This window comes from Canis lupus, chromosome 27, assembly GCF_011100685.1.
Source record: "Canis lupus familiaris isolate Mischka breed German Shepherd chromosome 27, alternate assembly UU_Cfam_GSD_1.0, whole genome shotgun sequence".
In the NCBI taxonomy this organism is placed as follows: Eukaryota; Metazoa; Chordata; class Mammalia; order Carnivora; family Canidae; genus Canis; species Canis lupus.
The window spans coordinates 40,895,247-40,917,815 of NC_049248.1; the positions used below are offsets into that span (position 1 = coordinate 40,895,247).

General features: G+C 58.7%; 1 protein-coding gene across 1 annotated transcript; it reads right to left on the reverse strand.

Moving 5' to 3' along the window:
• Positions 1 to 1,954: 1,954 nt before the first annotated feature.
• On the reverse strand, positions 1,955 to 15,306 carry ADCY6 (adenylate cyclase 6). The gene is given in 21 exon segments (NM_001195147.1): positions 1,955 to 2,498; positions 2,696 to 2,820; positions 3,600 to 3,804; positions 4,610 to 4,873; positions 5,146 to 5,275; positions 5,359 to 5,394; positions 6,311 to 6,489; positions 6,755 to 6,913; positions 7,193 to 7,309; positions 7,485 to 7,572; positions 7,748 to 7,845; positions 8,088 to 8,235; positions 8,471 to 8,496; positions 8,715 to 8,843; positions 8,967 to 9,108; positions 9,186 to 9,344; positions 9,826 to 9,953; positions 10,093 to 10,204; positions 10,298 to 10,419; positions 10,777 to 10,926; positions 14,444 to 15,306. Coding segments are annotated over 21 exon segments (3,501 nt in total). The 5' UTR covers positions 15,302 to 15,306; the 3' UTR covers positions 1,955 to 2,372.
• Positions 15,307 to 22,569: the final 7,263 nt, after the last annotated feature.

Genomic DNA, 22,569 nt, shown 5'->3' on the forward strand with positions numbered 1-22,569 from the left:
TGCCACTGCTGACCCAACCCAGGGCCCAGAACATCTTCAGAGAGCTGGGAATTTTACAAAGAATTTGATTTTATTGATATTTAAATATATTAAATATTTCACTGAAATACATGATACACTACCCTCCCCCCGCCACAGTGGTTACATTATAAAACCAAAGTCCATGGGCCTCCCATCCACTGACTCCCCCATCACCTGGTGAGAAAAAGGGGGCAATGGGAGCCCAGGAGAAGGGCATGGCTGGCACTGTGGTATGGGGAGTCAGGGTGTGGACAGGACCCACTTGGCAAGAAGCAAAGACAAGTCACCCAAGACTGAGGTCTTTCCCCTCTGGTCTCCTTATATCCTCACTCCCACCCAAGGGCTCCAAGCAGTCCTTTCCTATCCAGGGGTATGGCTGGGGAAAGGAAGCTGATTTTCTGTCTGGACCAATTAGTCTTTTCCCCTCCTCCTGCCATGGCTAATGAAGTGCCTGATAGCCCATTTGGTTGATGCATGAAGATCCCCCAAGGGAGGCAATATGAGCCAGAACCAGGCCTCCGCAAGAGGTCCCAGCAACTCTGGGACCCTCTCTCCTCGGTCTTTCTAATCACCTCCAAGACAAAATGATCTTCAAGCAAAATTCAGGCTAATGCCTCTGACTCTATAAATAGATACAGAGAAACCAAGGCACCAATTAATTCAGGCCTGAAGCAAGGAGGTTGCAGAGAAAGCGGTGAAAGGAAGGCAGAGATAGGAAGGGTATCTAGAGTCCAACCTCCCAACCCTTCTTCTAGTCCTTGCAGGCTTCATGGGGATTGAGGAGCCAGGAACATGCTAAACTGAGACTGAAGGCTGGAGAACGCCAAGTTTCAGGTTCCCTGCCCCATCCCCTAAGTACCAGTATCTGGGTCTTCAGAGAGATCCCATGCTACCCCAGTCCCAAAGTATACCACCAGCTGGGGAACCCAGGAAGTTCCTGAGCCTCTGGCCACCAAACCCCAGACGGTTCAAGTGCCTGGAGCACTGAGGCTCAAGCAGGCACCTGGGTCCCCGCCCCAGGCAGGGACACAGTCATGCTACGCACACAGCCCCCAAATGGCACTTAGGGATTTGGCACAAAAAGGACTCTTCTCCCCAGGGACCCCCTCCTCTTACTACCATACCCCATGCCACTCCTGTGCAACCAAGGCATCTTTCTCCATCCCTTGAAATCCGAAACTCTGCCTTATTCCCAGAAGACAGAGGCCCACAGGAGAGAGGCAGCCCCAGGTAGGGAGCTGAGGAGGAGCACAAGGACACACACAAACCTGGGAAACAGATACACACACCAAAGCCAACATGCACACACATGACACAGACACACAGGCCCTCCCCAGTGCCAAAGACTTGGGAGGACAGGTTTGGACCAGGGTCATCCTCCTCCATGCCCTGACCCTTTTCTATTTGGCAACAGAGGGGGTAGAGATGCTCTGTGCCCCTTTGCCGGCAGACAGCAAGAGAGCATGGGGGCAGAGTGACCTGATCCCGACCCCAGTGGGGCCCTCAGATCAAGAGTCTGGTACCACCCCACTCCCTGGCCGGCCTGCTCACTTTGGCACCTGCAGGTGTACTTCCAGCTCCTGATCTTCTGACATCCCCACATACGTGCTTGCTCTCTGGCTGGCCATTTTCACAGTACCAATGAGGCCAGATGCCCCTTTCCCTGGAGTTGCGCAGGAACTGGGGCTAAATCTAAGCTGTCAAAAGTCCCTTTGTTCCCCTTTGGGGACAGATCATGGGACTAAGATTTGGCAAATGGAAATACTCCCCTGAAATACGGACAGAGCTGGGTCCCCAGAGTGTCTCCCTCCTCTGCCCTGTGCCTAGAAGGGAGACCAGACTGGGGTGGGGTACCCAAGGCCAGTGCTGGGGATGCAGGCATAGCAGAGGCAAGCACGGAATAGGTACTCCTCATGCCTGCCCCAGTCTTTGTACAAAATATTCCCAGGAAAAAGAGGGAAAGGAAGGGCCCAGCCCCGAGTCTGTTGCCCAGACAGACAGGGGAAAGGGTAGGCATGGCAAGCTGCCATTTTAAACCCTCAGGCAGGAGGGCTCCTGCTGCCTCTGCTGCAGCTGCCTCCCCTGCTCCCAAAAGCAGGAAGAAAGAGGGAACAGCCAGCCCTACCCCAATTAGAAAAGTAAAAGTCACTTGCATAATCCTCTTGGTATCCCTTGTTCACCAGCCTGAGGGCAGACGAGCATGGTCCAAGCACAGCCTGCTGAGGTGTTCCCTTTTGTGGTCAGCAGGGTCTGGAGGCTTGGTGCCCCCGGCCACAGCTCCATCCAGCGAGCACAGAGTCCACTTAAATGCCCACCTTGGTCCTGACAGCTGAACTTGTAGCTGGGCTCTGCTAACTGGGGGGGCCCCCATTGAGGAAGTAGGTGGTCATCTCCCCCTTGCCCTTCACCTTGACCACCCCTCGACACTCCAGCTGGTAGCCTTTGGCAGCTAGAACCTGGTACAAGTCCGTGGTCACCTGGGGGATGGGAGGGGAACCCACTTAGCCTGGGATCCTTCCTGCTGCATTTGCAGGGGTCCAGGGGTTCTCTAATCATGCTAGCCACCCCCCGCCGGCCCTCCGCCCCCCCAACCACAGAACACTGCCACCCTACCCCTGTCCTAGCTGACTGCAGAGAGGGACCCGCAGAAGCCCTCTGGACCCATCCTCCTCACCTGGATTCGGTCAGGAACCCCCGTGCTGTCCATACGGCTAGAGACATTCACCGTGTTCCCCCAGATGTCATACTGTGGCTTCCGAGCCCCAATGACGCCTGCCACAACTGGGCCCATGTTCAGCCCTGCAATGGGGACAGCAGCAAAAAACTGAGACCAGTGGACATGCCAGGGTCAGCCCAGGGAGTCATCCCCCCTCCTGGAACCTTTAGAAGGACCCAGAGGAGAAAGTGGCAAAGTGACAAGTGTCTTGGTTGTAAAGAATGGAAGATCTAGGCCTGTGGAGCTCCCCGGAGTTAAGGCAGCTGTTGCCCTAACACTGGCTAACCCCCTGAATGCTCACTCTGTGCAACCCCTCTCATAAGCATTTAGCGTTCCATCATTTCATCCCCTCAGCGGCCCTAAAAGGGATCATCCCCATTTTGCAGATAACCTCAGGGAACTGAGAGGAGTTGGGTGATGTGCTAAATAAGCCAGTGAGTGGAACACCCAGAATTCAAACCAGAGTGACTCCAGAACCCCTAACGTTAGCCACCCCTCCCGCTCACCAGCTCCCAGCTCATCAGACTGGCCTCAGAGGACAATGGGTCCTGGAGCTTCAATAACCCTGGTTTTGAATCCCAGTCCAGCCACCTCCTGGCTGTTTGACCTCGGCCAAGTTCTTTAATCTGAGAGTCAGTCTCTCTCTGTAGAAGGGGATGATAATGTGAAGACTAAAATGTCCAGGACAGCGCCCGGCACACAGCAGGCCCTCGGTCAATGACCTCTGTTCTTAATACAAGACGAGGTAGGAGGCGGGAGAAAGGACATCCCAAAGGATTCCTGATGGGGAACCCCTAACCTGCCTCCTTGCCTCACCCAGAAACAGCCTAGGCAAAGCTGCCAGGCGACCAGGCCATCTCACCAATCTTCATCTGGAAGTTGTTGAAGGAGTGCTCGTTGATGTGTTTCATCTGCTCCATGAGCCGCATGGCATAGTCGGCCAGGGCAGTGATGTGGGAGCGGCCGGCCTGATCGTAGGTGCTGGCGTTCAGCCCCGACGCAGCCATGTACGTGCTACCGATCGTCTTGATTTTCTCCAGCTGCCGGAACCGCTCCTCGCTGATGATCTGGACGGCACAGGGAGACCTGGCTGTCAAGGCGGAGAGGCCGAACGCGCCCTGCCCAGTGCTCACTCGGGCCAGGCCTCGGCCTCTTCCCCCTTCCCTGTTGCAACAGCTCCCCTCCTTTTAGTGAGCGAGCCCCGCCTTCCAGCCGGTGTTCTCAAGGCGGGACTGAGGAGCCAGGAAAAAAGGCCGCCTTCACCAGGCAGGCATCAGAGCCCCAGGCCAGAACTTTGGCACACAGCTTCAGGTCAACTTCAAATGCTCCCTCACAGAATCCAAAACCACACAAGGGATATTAGCCATCAATTATTCTAACCATCACTTTTTGGGAAACCGAGTGCCAGAGTGAAGGAGTGACTTGGCTCCAAGACCGTAAATGGCCCATTCCTGAGCTGGATATTCTGGACACTTCCTCGTGTTTGCTTCCATTTTCTCTATTCAGGAGCCCATCTTGCTTACTTGGGCTCATGGGGTTCTGTCCACAGATTACTGCCGCCTTTTTCAGTAACATCCACCTGGTACCCTCCTGTCCTCTCCACAGATCCTCATGTCCTTTGCTCCCCAGCAGTGATGACCCTGCCCCACTGGGGCGGACCTCCCTGCTGCCTCGGACACCACAGTGGGTCCTTGGTCTTGTCCCCACTGTACCTACCCTGACTACTATCCCAGTATCTCTGGGTCCCATCAACCCTTCCTTCCCCCTCCCAATCCAGCCAGCCCCCCAATCCTGGCCTTCCCACCCAAAGTTCTTCCCACTGCCCTCGTCCCCCCCAGGTGCTCTGCCAGCAGCAGCCAAACAGACAAGTACCTCATCAAAGTCGGCGATGATTTCGTTGAGCAGCCGCAGGCACTCGACACCCTCATTGTTTGCCTCCAGCTCCACATAGAACTCAGAAAAGTTGGCAATGGAGGCAAACATGACGGCCACACACTCACACGACTGGTAGTAGAGCTCATCGTTCCGGCGCTCCCGGGCCAGGAAGTGGGCAGCCACGTCCTTAGGCAGAATGTTATGCAGCAGCCTTCGGTTGTAGGCCTGGAGCTCCTCCATCTCCTCCTTCTCCCCCGTTGCCTGTGGACACCACACCCATCACCCACTGCCCAACATTCACAAGAAGTGGGAGCCAGTGCCTGGAGACGGTCATCAGAGGGAACCACGGGGAAGAAGAAAGGCATGGACAGCGGAGACTCAAAGGGATGAGAGAGGCAGGGACAAGATGAAGCAGGGGTTAGGGGACGGGCACGGAGCAGGTTGGAGCCAGAGTGGGCTTGAGCGGCCCGAGCCTTGGCCAGCCAACGAGATGCATTTCTGGTTTGTCCCAGGTTCTGTCCCCACTCAGTCACCTGCAGTTTCCAGAGGAAGTCCAGACGTGCAGTTGATTCCACCTGCTGGGCGTGCAGATACAGCGCCAGGGCAAACACCAGCAGAATCACAGGGGTCATGTATTTCAGTGCCACCCTCCCCGCAGCTGGGCTGAGGGTAAGCAGAGGCAAGCTCAGTGCCTGAAAGAGGCATGTGGCAGCCCTACCCTTCCCTGCCCCGGAGCCCTCACTCACCAGTCCAGCCCATCAAAGGTGTCATTGGAAGAAGCCCTGGCAGGAAGATACAAGAGACAAAGTCATCGGTTCTTCTTAAGTTGCTGAGTTGGGACAGGGAAGGGGAGACAGAAACTGCATTTACCAAGCACATAGCACAAAATCAGGCACAGGGCCAGGGCTTGTGCTTACAGTAACTCAGTAAGAGCAGAGGTTGAGAGAAGGTTTCACTCTTAGCTCTTCTACCTACCTGTCCTGAGACTCGGAACAAGTTGCTTAAGTCTAGGCCTGTTTCCTCATCAGTAAAAGAGGGACGAGATCTAAATAACACATGCAAACGGTCTAGCACGGCCCCTGGCGTGCAGTAAGGCTTCGACAAACGTTAGTGACCATAGTCTTTACAATCACCTAGGATACAGGTGCCACTGCCATTTTACAGATGAGGAAACTGAGGCTCAGAGAAGTTAACTCACCTGTCCAAGGTCACACAGCTAACGAGCAGCAGAGCAGGATTCAAACCCAAGTGGACTCCAGAGGCTTTTCCTACCACACCAACCTATAGCCCCGTATCACAAGGGATGGGGTTTGCAGAGGGAAAGCCAGTGTGGTGTCCCAGGCCAAGCCCCTAAGTAGGAGTCAGAAGTTTTGGTTCCTAGCCAGGGCTCTGCTGCCAAGCAGCTGTGTGACCTACAGGTGGTTAAGAGAATGGGTATGAAAGAACCATGTGAACAAGAAAGGGAATTTTTTAAATGTCTGGCCTGAAGACACAGGGACTTCCCAGGACTGGGGTTTCCTTGGGGTGATTGTGGAGTCCTATGCTGGGAGCTCCTCCCACTGCCTCCTTTCCCCCCACAGGTGAGGGGTGAGTGATGGCATTACAAGGGCACAAGAGGCCTGAGCACCAGAGAGGCTCACAGTGACCAGCAGGGTCAGGAAGCGTTTTGGGGGTTAAAAGGGCTAAGGATAAACTCACAAGCCATGGACACCAAGCAGCAGGTCATAGTTGTCAAAGATGGTGGCTGGGGGGCCCAGCAGAAGCAGCACCAAATAAATGAGCCCCAGGACAAAGATCATGGCCAACTTCCCGATGCTACTGATGTGCAGGAAAACAGAGCTGGCCAAGAGACTCAGCAGCATGTTCCCAACGAAGTACTGGGGGGTGATGGCAGAGGTGGTGTTAGACGAAGGCAGGAGCCATGGCACCCCCTACCCCATGAAGGAGGAGCCCTGCACACCCCTCCTCAACCTCAAACCCAAAGGTCCTTCAGCCTCCACACGCCGCCCCACACCACACTAGAGCCCCCGGCTGCTCCTCCGGCAGGGACTCTGGTGCCCATCACCAGGCCTGACACAGAGGGGTCAACAGCTAGGACTGATCGGGACAGCCCCCCATCCCGCCTGAGCACGGCTTGGACACCTCAGGGAAGCTGCAAGTGGGTGCGGTGCCCTCACACAGCGGAGCATCCAGGCCCAGAGAGTAATTGAGCTGCTGCAGGTGGCAGGCAGTGATGTCAGCGGGTGTTACATTCAGCATCCGGGCTGCACAGGTCCGGATGGGGGTGTGGTTACAGGTGAACTGCAAAAGTTGGGGGAGACATATCAGGGTCAGCACGCAAGAGAGTGGTTGCAACAGCCATGCCCCGTGCCTCATACCCTGGGGGTCAAAGTGCTCACTGAAGGATGACAGGAGGTAGGGGGAGCAAGGAGAAAAGAGTTAACCTAACCCCCTCCTTTGAGATAACACGCTCTCGCTCTCGGAGGGCAGGAAATGGGTCTTATTCCTCTACCTACCCCCAGGGCCCAGAGCAGTGCTTGGCACAGACAAAGGGTAGAAGAATCCCCACTGGGCCTTTACCATGTTGGCGATGGCAGAGGTGAACACTAGCAAGACTGAAAAAATGCCAACCACAGTGCTGTGTGCCCGAGAGCGGACGATGCTGCGGGAAAGACGTCGCAGGGCCTTGGGGAAGAGCTGCAGACAGGCGAGAGACCAAGAATTAGAGACCGCGTCAGCCAAGGGTAAGGCCAACCAGGGATGGGGCCCCGGGCAGGAGGCCTGGCCTTCTCCTCCCTCTCCCCGTGTGACCTCTCACCACGGTGGCGCGGCCTGCCCTCCCCAACCAGCCCACGAGGAACCCCCGACGTACAGAGCCACAGGAGTACACGGCACAGGTCAGCACGGTGATCAGCAACAGCACAAAGATACTGGCGTAGATCCCAAGCATCACGGTTGAGCTGGGGCACAAAAGGGCCAGGGAAGATGTTACTCTGGAATGTCTGAGCATCCTCATCCCACTCCCCAGATGGGCAGGGCCCAGGCTCCACAGACCGTGAGCTTGCACGGGTGTCTGGGAAGGTTCTGGGAAGTGGTGGGGAAGAGGAGCAGAGGGAGGAGGGGCAGGGCTCTCACTGTGGGAAGACGAGGAGCTGGATAAAGCAGATGAAGCAGAAGACCAACAGCGCACAGGCCACGTAGGCTCCGAAGCGGGGGTCCACCTTCCTTGAGTACTGAGGGAGAGGAGGCTGAGCTGGGTGCTGGGCTCTGGCCTGGGGGAGGCAGGGCCCTACCAGGGCCTCAGAGAGGAGCAGCAGTGGCCCCGCGGATAGGGATCCCCACTGCGCCCTGTAGTCGCCCCCTCGCCATTCCCGAAATAACCTCTGCTGCTGCCTCAGTTGTGCTCAGCCTTCCCAGCCCCTCCTCATCCAGCCCTCATCCCGCCCTCATCCCTCTGCCCTCAAATCCCCCAAACCTTCTTTTCAAGATCCTCTCTCTGGAAGGTGAGCAGGAAGCGGCGCACATGGTCCTTCCGTAGCTGATCGATGCTGCGGGCATCGATGGCACGGCCCAGGAACTCATCGACCTCATCCTCGGGGTTCAGGGCATCTTGGGCACCCCGGCTGAGGGCAGGGGACATGGCTTCACTGGGGGCATGAGCATTGCCGCAGGAGAGGCAATGAGAAGGGGAGGGCACGGGCGGCACCCAAAAGACAGAGTGAGCTGGCTGTGTGACACCTGCTCCCACATGACACACCTAAGGTCCAGGAAAGAGGGGGTCTCGGCTCCCCGCAGCCCTGTCCCAGGGTGCAAGTGCCTCCTCCCTCCTCTTCCTCCCTCCTCAATAACCTGACTTACTTGTCTTTGCTGGAATCATCAATGCCCTGGAGAAAGGGACAAAGTGTGCAAGTGAGGGGAAGGACGGACCGCCTTCACCCCCATGACCCCCTCCCCGTCCCCAGCACTGCTGACCTGGCGAGGCTTGGGACCCTGGGGGTGAAGTCAACCCTCCCGCCTCACCCTACCACAAGGCAGAAGAGGGAAGGGCGCACAGAGTGTCAGGACAATGAGGCCTCGGGTCCCCGTGCTGCGGGCCCCTCACCATCTGGCGGAAAGCCTTGGAGTCCTTGGTCCGGGAGAAGGCGCGGTCGGGCACCCAGCGTGGCATCAGGCCTTCCATGGAGTTGGCCCGCGTCCGCTGCAGCTTGGCCAGCATGGCCTTCTCCTCTTTCTGTGGAGGCAGCAGGGGTACGGGATCAGGAAAGGGGCCCAGAGAAGATGTCTCTGCTGCCCACGTCCGCCCTTCCGTCGCCCTGCACCGCCCACCGCCCACCCCCCACCCCGCCGGCCTGACCCGTTTCTGGCTGGCTCCCAGGATGAGGAAGGTCTCGATGTGCTGCTCCTTGAGGTACGCGTTCCGCTCGCCACCGCGGCCCGGCTCCACCTCGTAGTCCCCGTTCAGGTACTGCAGCGTGGCCCGGGTGATGTGGATGCGGCTGTGAGCCGACAGGAGGGTGAGACCTGGCCTCGCCCACCTCGCTCCCACCCCTCACCTGCTGCACCCCACACTCACCCGGCCCGGCCGCCCGCCTCCATATGGTTGGCCAGAGTCACGTCATTGGACCACACGTCGAACTGCCATTTCCGCAGGCCAAGGACACCACAGTGCACACGCCCGCTGTGGATGCCCACGCGCATGTTCACGTTCACACCTGTCACCTCACGCACCAGCCTGGGAAGAGGCGGCTCTGGCTCGGCTCCCGGCACTACCTTCCCCACTCCCAGCCCCGAGCTCGGGCCCTTCACTCCCCCTCGGAGCCAAGTAGACAGGGACAGAGCCAGACGCAGGCCACAGCAGCACAGCCCTGGCTGGACACGGGCAAAAGGCTGCATGGATCCCAAGGACAAACGTTTGTGAAGCGAGTTCACCAGTGGTGGCCCTGCGGCATCCGGTGGAACGGAGCTACGAAGGGAGGGGTCACTGCTCTCCCCGCAGGCCTGCGCAGCTAGCATCCTCACCAGGCCAGCCCCATTCCCTCACCTGGGGCTCCCCCCCGCACCCCCCCCCCCCCGGCCTGTTGGCTGGGGTCTAAGGTGCAGAGGCTCCAAGACAGAGGATTAGCCAAAACGAGACAATTCCTGAGGACAAAGCCAAGGGCAGAGGCCGGCCGGGGCACCCTCAGTTCCAGGGACCTAGGAGGGGCACCGCTTACGAGATGGCCTCGATCATGTCCACCCCCATCTCCACACAGCAGTGGGCATGGTCTGCCCGGGCCTCCGGCAGCCCCGACACACAGTAGTAACAGTCCCCTAAGATCTTGATCCTCAGGCAGTGATTTTCCTAAAGGGGAGATTTGGGGAGAGTCGCTCTCACTCTCCTGCCCGCCCAGCACCCTCACCGAGTCGCCATCTGTCCCCACCGTGCCAGGCCGCCCCAGTTTAAAGCTATGCTCACACCACGTGTGGCCCAGCCCCCTCACCGCAGCCAGCTTGTCAAACCGGGCGAAGAGCTCGTTCAGGGTCATGACCAGCTCCTGCGCGGTGCACTGGGACGCCAGGCTGGTGAAGCCTTCAATGTCTGCAAACAGGATGCTGTGGACAACGGCAGAAGATGGAAGGACCCCATGGCCCTCAGGGACTCCCAGGGCCCCCATCCCTCCGGGTACCCTCCCACCCCCGCCCTACCTGACATTGTCATGCTTCTGGATGTAGATCTTGTGGAACATCATGTCTTCTTTCTTTGTGTTGATATCTTCTTTCATCTCCATGGCAACATGCTGGGGCAACACGGACAGCAGCAGCCGTTCCTAGACCAGTGGTTGCAACAGGGCACCACTATCTTCTCAGCCTCACGCTGAGGCTCCTGATCCCTCCTGATGCCTCCACCACCCCAGAGCCCTCCCAGGCCCCTCTGGAGACCTGAGCTTCCCTTTCGGACCTCCCCCCCCCAGCCATGCACCCCCTCACTTGCGCTCCCATCTATCCTCTCCCACCCTCAGACAGGACAGGAACCCCAGTGTCACAGGGCCTGTGTGCTGCCGGGGAACACTCAGGGGGACCACCCACACTTACTCCATGGAATGCTACAAGGCGGTGGAACCAGTTTGCTGGTTATTGGGGGCGGGGGGGGGGGGGGGGGGCTTGGACAGGGAGGGCAGCCACACCTGCTGCCGGTTCTCATGCTGCAGGTGCAGCCGGGCCTGAATGTAACCGCGGGTCTCCTGAAAGGCCTGGCGCTGAGAGACCTCAGCTGGGTAGTGTGTGCAGATGCCAATGACGTTGGTGCAGAGGAACAGCAGCATGTTGGCACCGAGCTGCAAGAGGGTGGCAGAGGCAGACTGGTGACGCCCCCCCCCCCGCCCCCACAACACACAGGTGCAACTTGCTAGGCTCTCTGTGGGGAGAAAGCCAGGATCTTGTGCCCTGTCTGTCCCCACCCCTGTAATACAGCTCCCTCTCCTCCCACAGGACTCCGGCCCCCTGCCTGGATCGCTCCACAGCTAGAAATGGGACCTTTTCACGACTCCTGGGAGCAGAGGCACCAACCAGGGCAAGGCGGGTCATGGGGCCTGAGCCCAGGACACTATGATTTCCTGCCCCACAATCAGCCCAAATAAAGACAAATGCTGCTCCTTCTGCATGTGGTTCTCCTCACAGGACAACACCCAGGAGACTTGAGCTCTATATCGTCCTGTGAATGCCTAGGACAAATCATCTCGTTTCTCTGGGCCTCTGTAGGCTCACCTAGAACCTGGAGAGGGACAAGATTTCTAAGGTCCCTCCCTGCTCTGACATAATGTGATATGATAATTATCATTATTATTATTATTGGAGCTAATCTGTTGGCTGCCTGTTTAATATGCGTGGCTTCCATAGCTGCTTCCTATACGGTAACTAGCGGATCTCTTATTCTCTATGAAACAGGTAACAGTATCTCCTTTTAAAGGTGAGCACTCAAACACAGAGAAGCTAAGTCACTTGCCCAAGATCACACAGCTAATAGTGGCTGGTGTGGGACTTGAATCCAGGACAGTCTCCAAAGCCTGTGTCCAAACCCTACTGCGTGGTACATTCCAGATTTCCAAGATTCCTACTCACTCCACTTATACAAGCTCTTGAGGCCCAGCCTCAGAGCCCAGGCTTGGGAGTCATCAATTCTACTAACATGGGACCTTCTCTTCCACCACGCCCAGGTGCCGCCAGTACTTGGCACAGCCAGGCCCCATGCCCGAGGACCCCGATCTCAGGGTGGTCAGCCCTCCTCAGCATCAATAGCACTCACGGGACGGCAAGTCTAAGGAGAACTGGCCTCAGTGTTTCCAGAAGTTCAGGGGTTAACCTGGCACTTGTGGATCCACCCCAGAGTTGGCTGGGGCGGGGCTCCGGTTTGGGGAGAAGGGAGGGAAAGAGCACCAACTGGAAGCCAGGAGTTCTGGGCTTTGCCCAGAACCAGAACTAGTCCTGCAAACCTGGGCAGGTCACTTAATCTCTGGGACCTCAGTTTCATTTTTCTTAGGTAAAGCAGAGGGGTACGCTCAGCAAACCCCCAAGTCATTTCCAGCTCTGACCCTCAAGGACTGGCCGCCTAGCTTTCCTTCCCAGTCCAGTTCACAAGGCCCCCCTCCCAGCAGCAGGGGTGAAGAGGGGGGCACACTATCTCCCTGAGGGGTTTCTAAGAATAGCCCCCAGTGGGGGAGAAGGAGGAGGGGTTAACCAGGCAACTTCCCTTCCTGGCCCCAGGAGCCTAAGAGGAAAAAGTGAGTCATGGTGGAGGGAAGGGGAAGGGGGACAAGAGACTGAAATAGATCAGGATCAGTACCGGACCCCTAGGACCCCTATCCGACTGTGAGAAAAAATGGATGCCGGGGCGCTCCAGGAGACTCCAGGCGGGGCCGGGGTCACTGGGTGAATGAGTGGGTCAGGGAGGAGTGAAGGCTCCTTCCCACGAGTGTGAGCAGGCCTAGGTCTGGTCAGGGACTGTCCAAGGAGCCTGGAAAGGAGGCCACAGCCCCAGGCCACCCCGGCATGCATAGGCCAACTGGACACGGGGAATCAATCCTCCTCAGTTCGGAGAAGGGGTCCAGGTATGAGCAACCCTGGCTCCACAGACAGGCGCAGGGGCAGGGGTGACTTCCTCTCCTCACCCTAAGAATGTGCCCGCTGAGACCTACAGAGGATAAGGCTGCAGCTGGGTGCCCCTGGGGAGGCAGGAGGCTGCAAAGTCCCAGTCTCCATGGGGCTGTGCCTCCCCAGTCAGGCCCTGGGCCCGGTTCTGGGCACCATGCCAGCTGAGAGCAAAGAAGAGACAGCCACCTACCCCTGGCCAGCCGGAGAGGAGGTAGAGAGGAAGGGAGGCACCACCTCCAAGCTCCTCCCTTCCCAGGAGGGCAGTCCAGCTCCAAAGCCCAGGGCAGCAGCCACCCCAGGGAGAAGTGGGGGGCTAGCAGAGGCAGAAAGACCCTGGCCCTTTAAGAGGTCTGACTGCCCTGTGGGTGCTGCTCCACAAACAAATGGGCTATAAAGTTTCTTTTAAAAAGGTACATTCTGTTCTGGAGCACAAGCTGGGCGGAGAAGGGCATCATGCCAGAGCACCCAGCTTCTCACCCTGGGAGCCCCGGGCAACTTCCTCTTTGCGGGCAGGGTAGGGTGGGCTACACCGACCACGGGCCCTCAGCAAAGCAGAGGCTGAGTCCCTCAAAACTGGAGCAAGACAGAGGGCAGCACCCCCGAAATCCGAGTGCCGACAGAGGGATCATGAGGTATGTTGGTTAGGGGCTGTGCCCTGAAGGATCAGCCAGGCAAGATGGCCCGGTCTCTGCTCCCCGGTCAGGGGAGTGACCTGAGACGGTGGCAGCCACATGGAGCCGAAGGGGACTTCCGGGAAGGCCCTTCCCTGAGTCCCATCCCCTCCGGCACTCCCACACCTCCCTGCCCCCAGGTGAGAACCCTGCCCTGTTGGCTTCTACTCCCCTCTGGGAGGGTGGGGCCCTAACAGCAACCTCTCATATGAGGTAGATACTATTTTTATCCCAGTTTTACAGACCGGGAAATCAAGGCTGGGCGAAGGGAGGTCAGTCAGTTGTCTAGGATCTAACAGAGAAGAACACAGCCCATCGGACAAGCAGCCAAGCCTTCATTTCTCACTCAGCATGGTGCTGTCGCACCCCACCCCACAAGCCACACAGAACCCGGACACACTGGCTGGCGTGGGCCCAGAACCCCCCGCAGGGCTGCCGGACCCCTGGTGCTCAGTGGGAAGACAGGGGGAAGAGATCCGACCCTGAGGCCCCTCTTTTCCACATCCAACTCCACTCAAACCGCTCCCAGCCCCAGGGAAAACTGATCCCACTCATCCCCCTCCCGGTCCTCTCAGAGATGGCCTTGGTCCAGGAGAGAAGCAAGTCCTCCCTTGCGAAGTCCATCCAAACCCTGCTTGATCCCTCCAGGTCACCACCTGGAGCTGCTTTCCAGGGAAGGCAACTCGAGGCCAGAGCTGTCCTCCCCGCCCTCCCCCGCCCCGGGGTGAACCGTCATGTTCCCACCTCCAGGGCTACCTCACATCTACCAGCCTTGCTGTTCAAGGGCATCGGGCCAAAGCCCATGCAAACAGAGCACAGGCTTGGGTCCTGGGGTGCTGCCTCTCCCGGCCAGTGCCCTCTGCTCCAGATCCAGGATGGAGCGGACCCTGAAACTTGGCCTCTCACTATTTCCCGCCCCCTCCCCAGGACACAGCCAGACATCCCTGCGCGCAGTATCCACCCACCCAACCATTACTAAACCCCTTCTCATTCCCCGCCTGGCGCCCCAAAGCCTACCTCCCTGACATCCCACCTGCTTCCAGAGGAAGGCGTCACCGCGGTTGAGTTGCCAGGCCAAGATCAAATGCAGGGTGGACAGGCCCAGGCCACTGAAGACAGCTGCCCGCATGCGGATGGGTAGGAGCGTGTAGGTGATGTAGACAAAAAACACAGGGCACCAGAGGCCCACAGAGGGGCTGCGGGGGTTGGCTGCCAGGGCACCCCCAACCTGAACGGCTGCCAGGATGCCCAGCACCACGTAGCTCACCACCCACATGGAGTCCTGGCGAAAGCTGTGCCGGTTACACACCACCATGAGCGCCACGAAGAGGGTGGCGGCACAGGCCAGCAGGGCCACGTAGGCAGGCTGAGGGCGGGCAGGTGCAGCATGGAAGGCTAGCAGCACCGCTGTCAGCAGCACCAGCACCGCCATCAGCAGCGTCAGGCTGCTCTGGTTCATCTGAAAGAAGTACCGCTGGTACAGGCGCTCCAGCTTGGCCGAGCGGAACTGCTTCGACTGGAACACCTGGGCCAGACGGCGCCAGCAGGATCGCCTACTCCCGGGGGTCACGTCAGGGGCCACCTCAGCTGCCCCAACCGCTGACATGGCCTCAGTGTCCTCGAAGCCCAGGGCCACCGCCCGCAGCCCCAGCTCCGTGCCCTTGCCCGGGCCGCCTCTCCGGATGAAGGCCTCATCCTGCCAGGGGCACCGAGGGGGAGCCGCAGGGGTGGGACTGGGGGGCTGCGCATCCCGGAGGCAGCTCATATAGCGGGGCGTGCAGAAGCCACTGGTCCGAGTCCCGCGGCGTGGACGCTTCTGCCCATTGCGTTCACCCCAGGCTGTCTTCCGTTCATCCACTTTGGGGACCAGGAGGCCACTAAACCACGACATGCTGCTGAGAGAAAGGGAGGAGTTGGTTTTAACACCATGACAGCCGACCGCCGCCGGGAGCTATCATCGTAGACAGCACCTCCCGGCCAAGCGAAGCCCTTCAGACGCCTCACCCCCCTAAAATTCTGGAGCAAGGCAATGGTATCCCCCTTCCATAGGCAACAGGCGAGGGATTGGAGGCAGAGGGAGGGAGGTAACTGCCCTGCCCTAGCTCAAGTAGCCCCAGAGGTGTAGGAACCAGGATTTGACCCCTGATCCGCCTGACTCCAAAGCAGCACACTTACACGTTCACCTCTTCCCTAAACAGCACTGATTTGTTGGTGGTGACAAACTCAAGTGCCTATGTCAATGAGCAAAGGCACCCATGGCTTAGGGGATCTGGGAGGAACGAAAGAGTGCACCCCCTGAGCACAGCAGGGGCACGTACCACCCCACACCAGTAGGTAGCTGCCACTGGCATCCCAGTGGAGCCTGATCGGATTTTTCAACAGCTGCTGAAAAAAATGTACATTTTAATGTGACAGCTCCTGATTTTTAAATGTTGGCAAGTAATTCACATTTTTCAATACTGCAAGCCAAATAAATCACATCTATGGAATGAATTCAGCCTGTGAGCTGCCAATCGGTGACCTCTATACAAAAGGCAATCTCCTTCCATGTCGGTCCCCATCACACTCACACCACGCACACTTCGCCGAGTCAGGCTCAACTTCTCCCCCGGGTCACAGCTTAGATGGAACTTCCTCGGGGAAGGTGTCCCAGCTCCCCCACGCAGACTGCAAACTGCGTTTGGTCTCCTTTACCTTCTGTACGTTTCCTCTATTGTACTTACCACAATTATAGCTAAATTGCCCTGGGCAGCCCGGGTGGCTCAGCGGTTTAGCGCTGCCTTCAGCTCCGGGCGTGATCCTGGAGGCCCAGGATCAAATCCCAGTCGGGCTCCCTGCATGGGGCCTGCTTCTCCCTCTACCTGTGTCTCTGCCCCTCTCTCTGTTTCTCATGATTAAATAAATAACAATCTTTAAAATAAAAAAAACAATTAAAAAAAATAAATTGCTCCTTGTTTCACCACCCCGCTGACTGTACACTTTGGGGAGGGATTGTAACTATTTTGCTCAGCCCTTTATCCCTCAGCACCAAGTACTGAGCCCAGCACATGGTAAGGACTCAAGAAATATGTTGAAAAGACAAAAAGAGAGCTCAGGATGGGGTGCCTGGGTGGCTCAGTCAGTTAAGTGTCTGACGCTTGGTTCCGGCTCAGGTCATGATCTCGGGGTTGGGAGATCGAGTCCCCGTGTTAGCTCCACCCTCAGCACAGTGTCTGCTTGGGATTTTCTCCCTTTCCCTCTCTCCCCTTCCTCCTCCCCACCCCAAGCACACGCTCTCTCTCTCTTTCTCTAAAATAAATAAATAAAATCTTTTTTAAAAATTTTAAAAGAAAATTAGCTCAAGGGCATTGGCACTGAGCAGCTAATGTGAAATAACAACAAATAGTGATAATCCCGTGACTGTCCCTCTCTCTCACTGCACCCGGTCCTATGAGCCTCCTTGCTGTTCCCCAACACACCGTGCACTGGCCGGCCTGGGACTGCGGTGCCCGCTGTGTCCTCTGCCTTCGACAAGAGCTCGTCCTGGTCACAGCTCAAATGTCCCCTTATCAGTGAGTCTCTCCCTGACCGTTCTATTAAAATAGCAACCCCCTTTCCTGGAGCTCCCTATCTCTCTTCCCAGCTTTATGCTTTATTTTTCTCCATTGCTCTTTATCAGCAACAGCCATTCTATATATTTGCCTTATTTGCTCATTGTGTCTCCTCCCCAGAATGTCAGCTCCATGAAGGCAGGGATTTGGGCCCATTCTGCTCACCGCCCTACCTGCCACACCTAATAGAGACTACATAAATGCTCCTAGAATGGCTGGGTATGACATGCCTTCTCTGTGCTGTACCTTTCCCGGGTCCTTCCGCATGCCCAATCCCACCTGATCTTCACCAGAACCCTGTGGAGCTGCTCCTGTGGCCACCTGGAGCACAGATTTGACAGGAAGACCAGGTCCACCCACGGCACTTTTATCTGGCTGGTTACAGAGATCCTGCCTGGGCCGCCAGGTCAGCTCCAGATCTCGGGTCTCCGGGAGGGTAGTGCCTTGAAGCAGGGTGGGGAGGACTCCAGGACAACACCCTCCGGGTGCCTCCTAGCCAAGCTGGGCTCAAGAGAAAGTGAGGATGACAGCACAGTTATCCTTGGATGCCTGTGCCATATACTCCTCCCTGCCCACAGGGCACCCCGGGGCTCCTTGTTCTTAGGCAAAGCTAGCAGCCTTGACATTTGTACTCACTGGGGGACACGGTGGGGGCGGGGGGGTGCCTAGCACTTGCCCCAGGTGGCCTCAGGATCAGGCGCTCTAGACAGACAAGCAGCACTTCAGACACCCAGAGGCCCACAAACAGAAGGCAGACCAGGGACCACTCTGCAGGCAGGACCCCCATCCCTACTTCACCCTCGGCCAACTCCTCTCAGCATCCCTTCTCCCTAGTCCCACTGAGCAGCTTGCCCTTCAACCTCTACCACCACCAACAGCACCCTCTGGAGGGACAGATGGGAAATCCAAGAATTTGGGGAAAAGTTACCAAAGGAAGCCTGGCTCCCCAAGATACTTCATTAGAAGCAGGAGCTTTGGAGCAAGACCAGGCCTCAGACCTGAGAGTAACCGTGCGCTAGCTGCACAGCCTTGAACAAGTTACTACCTCCCTGCACCCGTTTTTTCATCTGTAAAATGGGAATAGTAACAGTCGTGAGGAGAGAATCCAAGACTATCTGCCACGGAGTCCACACCTGATAAGCAGTTCTTCTCCCCCCGCCCCCCAACGCCACTCTAAGCCCCAAACTCTGCCACTGTCAAAGAAATGAAAAGACAGAAAAGCCATTAGCAAGAACACACACCTCCCCAGCCCATCAGACATCTGGTTCCATCAGACCTTGTGCCCTTGGCTGTGAGTCCCCAGAGCTGCTGGAGACAGAGCCCAGAGCAGGCAGGTTTCCCACCACCCCTACCGTGACATTGTGCTTCATTCAGCCTCCTCCCGCTTGCTTGTCCCCTGCCCTATATTTACGGCCCTCCCCCCTCCCCGAAATGGCCAGATCTCTGTTCCCAAAGGACCTGTTTCTGGCTGTGTTCCCGGCCTCCTGGAAGCACATCCTAGCATCTGGCTCATACCCACAGAGGAAGGGGCAGACACCGTCCAGGAGAACGCATGACCATCCCCAGAACACCCTGAGCACCCCCCCACCTCCGCCAAGGGGATGGCTTCGGAGCTGTGTAGTTGTCCAACTAACTGCACCCATCCTACCTGCGGCTTCACTCCAGGCACTGCCCACCCTGGAGAACTCACCAGGCTCCCAGCGCTCCTGGCACCCCAGACTAGGCTGATACGACAAGGAACAGGGGAGGGCACTGTTCAAAGCCACAGGACTTCCCTATATGGTCCCCCAACCCTCACTGTCCAGAAACAGCGCATCACTCTGAACCACAGACCACCTCCCTTTTCCCCAGAGACAGGCTCCTGAGCCTGTGCCTCTGACCTTCTCCTCCCCGGGGTCCTGGTCCCTTGCTCTCTCTCACAGATCGGCTGCTCCAGGCACCACTGGCTCCCACAGCCGGAGCCATACTCATTCAGCCTGGCAGCTGGAGGCCCAGTGCCTCCCAGACCTCAAGTCCCACCCAGTCCGGATTCTCCAGCCTGAGACCCAGAGTCCGAAGCAGGCCAAGGCCCAGCCCCAAGGATAGCTCTGCCCACTGCTTCTCGCTGTCCAAACTCTCTCCCTGGCCACCCCGATCTGCCCCTGCCCCTGCCCTCCTTGGCAGAAGGAGGCTCCAGGGGATTTAAGACGACTTCAGAAAGTTCATGGTAGAAGGCGCTGCCCAGGCAGGGCCCTTCAGTGCCAGCACCGCCCACCATGCTGGGAAGTGGGCCTCAATTCCAGGCCTTTCCAGATGTAGAGGAGCCTCCCCCAGGGCCTGTATCTGAAAGTCCAGGATTGCCTTCTCCCAGCTTCCCCAGTCTCTGGTCTCCCCGAAGACTGCAGGCGGCTCCCACTTCCACGCCCAGCCACACAAGCCCCACCAGGTTTTTCCACCTCACAGGGGGGTTCTGGTAAAGGGAGGGTACGGGGAGCCGGTCCCCACCGCAGGCTTCCACGTCTAGGTTTGCAGCCAGGCCTCGTTTGCAATACAGCCGGCTCCCCCCGTGGCGCCCTGCCGCGGGCCCCACAGCACCGCTTGCACCGCCGGGTCGGGGCGCGGGGAGTGGAGGGCACCCCTGCAGGCGGAGGGCATCCCCCCTCGATCACAGCCACCCTCCGCCCCAGAAACCGCAGCCAGCCCCTCCCCTAGGAGCAGCCCGTCCCCGGGCCCGCCGGCCGGGCGCTCGCTTCGGCTGGAGGAACGGGGCGAGGATGGGAGCCCGGAGCCCCCCGCTGCCCCCGGCGCCCTCCCTCCAGCCCCCCCGACGCGCGCTTCCGCGCCCCCAGCCGCCCCCCGGGAGCCGCGCGGGGGCCCCACGCCCCACGCCCCCCGACCCCGCGCGCCCGGCGCCGCTCACCTGCCGGCCCCGCTCCGCGCCGCCCCGGACCCCGCCCCGCCGCCCCCGCGGGCTCCGGCCGGCCGGCCGGCCGCCCCGCGCCCCCCGCCGCCCGCGCCCCGGCGAGCCTCGCCGCCCGCAGCCCGCCCGGCCCGCGCCCCCTCCCTGCCGGCCAGCGCAGCCGCCCTCTACCCCGGATCCAGAAGTCCCCTCCCCGCCGGCTCCCGGACTCCCCGCCTTAAAGGCACAAGCGCCCATTGTCTGGCGCCCCCTCCCCCTCCCCTCCCCCTCCGCCCGCCGCGCCCCGCGCGGGGCCCACTGCCCCCGGAGCCGCGCAGGGGTGCGGGAGCCCGGGCGCCCCCTCCGCGCGCCCCCTCCCCCGTCCTGGGCAAACAAGCGGCTTCTGTTCTGGGAGCCGGACCCCGGGGACCGCCCGTCCCGCGCGCCCCTTCCCTCCACCCCCTGCCGCCTCCCGCCGCCCTGCGCCCGCCCCCGGCCGGGGGTCCCCGCGCGCCCGCGCCCGCGCCCGCACTCGGGGCCCGCGCCTCGCCCCCGCCCGGAGCAGCGGGGGGCGGCTTCCCTCCGGCCGGGGTCCCCCGGGGCGAGCCGGCGCCCCGCGCCCCCCTCCCCCCCCCCTCCCCCCTCCCCCCCCCCCCCCCCCCCCCCCCCCCCCCCGCCGTTCCCGCCCCGCCGCCGCGGCCCCGCGCCCTCCCGCGGGAACTCAGTTTAATAATTAATTAAGGTTTCATTCCACCGGGCGCCAGGTGTGTGCGGCCTGCTTCCCCGCTCGCCGCGGGTTTCCTCCTCCCCAGCCCCCGGGGCACCGGCCCGACGCGAACCTGCTGCGCCCCGAGCCCCGCGGGGGCCTGAAGCGAGGGGCGCCCTCGGCCCGCGCCCCGGCCCCGCTGCCTCCCGCGGCCGCTCCCCGCACCTGCCGCGCGCAGAGCCCCTCCCCCGGGGCACCTTTCACCCAAAGGGCTGCGCTTCCCCGTTGAGGGTGGGGGTGAAGGGGTGCCTCGCTAGCTGCCCCTTCTGAAATGGTTTGGGACTTTACTTCCCACGTTTTCTCGCACAAAGCAGCGCTCGGAGTTACCTGGGTGATGGGAAAATCACGTGGAAGCTGCTTTAACCCTTTAAGGGTTTGGAACATGCTGTAGGCGGACCGGGGAGAGGGTTGGTTCCCAGAGCGCGGGGAGTCGGACCTGGGGCGAGGGCGCCGCTCCAGAGCCCGGCCTCCCCAGGCCCCGCCGCCTTCCCGCGGCCACACCTGTGGCTCCTCCTTCTCCGGCTGCCTCTTCCGCACGCCGGGGCCCACCTGGCGCCTCCTGCCTTCCAGCCCCTCGCGGAGAGGGGAGGAATTAGGAAAGTCGGTTTCCATCACTTATCAGCCATATCCGATTGCAAACTATATACTTTAGTAAATCATTACTCTCTTGGAGCCTCATTTATAAAATGGCAATTTTTTTTAAGTTTGTTTTTTTTTTTTTTTTTTTTTTTTTTTAAGGGGCACCTGGGTGGCTCAGTTCGTTAAGCGTCTGCCTTTGGCCCAGGTCCTGATCAGGGACTTGAGCCCGGTGTTTGGGTCCCTGTTCCGCGGGGAGTCTGCTTTCTCTCCCTCCGGCCCTCCCCACCCACCTTCCATCTTGTGCTGGTGCTCACTTGCCCACTCTCTCACTCTCAAATAAATAAAATCTTAAAAAAAAAAAAAAAAAAGGTGAGGAGGTTTAAGATTTACTTATCTGGAAGAGAGCACACCCTTGGGTGGGCCAGTGAGGGAGGGGCAGAAGGAGAGAGAATCTTCAAGTGGAGCCCACGTGGGGCTCTATCCTAGGACACTGAGATCATGAGCTTAACCCACATCAAGCTGGCTGCTCAACCATTGAGCCAGCCAGGTGCCCCTTTAAGATTTTATTCTTTAGGGACCCCTGGGTGGCTCAGCCATTGAGCAGCTGGCTTTGGCTCAGGGAGTGACCCCGGAGTCTCAAGAATCTCAGGATGGCACACTGGGCTTCCCACAGGGAGCCTGCTTCTTCCTCTGCCAGTGTCTCTGCCTCTCTCTGTGTTTCTCATGAATAGATAAATAAAATCTTTAAAAAAAAATTTTATTCTTTAAGTAATCTCTATACCCAAAGTGGGTCTTGAACCCACAACCCTGAGATCAAGAATTGCCCTCCCTACCCACTGAGCCAGCCAGGTGCCCCCAAAATGGGAATGTTAAAAGACTGTACTAAAATAAAATTAAAATATAAAAAATAAAATTAAATAGGGATAAAATGATCTGCTTTCCCTTTCTTATAGGATTTTAAGGCTTAGATAGAAAAATCTTCAACAATGGGAAATAATTGTAGTTTATTTTGCTATGTACAATTTTCGGTTATGCCAGCCTGGCCTATTATTTGACCTTTGGGGGCTCTTCACCTAACTTCTCCCATCAAGTTGCCAGTGTTCTCACTGCTGTCAAAATTTCCTCTCCAACCCGAAGCCAGGATCTGCCACTTAACTATTAGGATAATGTGTTCAAGGGCCAAGGGGGGAAATACAAAACACAACTGAGAAAAAGAGATTAGGGCAGCCCGGGTGGCTCAGCAGGCGCCACCTTCAGCCCAGGTCCTGATCCTGGGGTCCCCGGATCCAGTCCCGCATCAGGCTCCCTGCATGGAGCCTGCTTCTCCCTCTGCCTGTGTCTCTGCC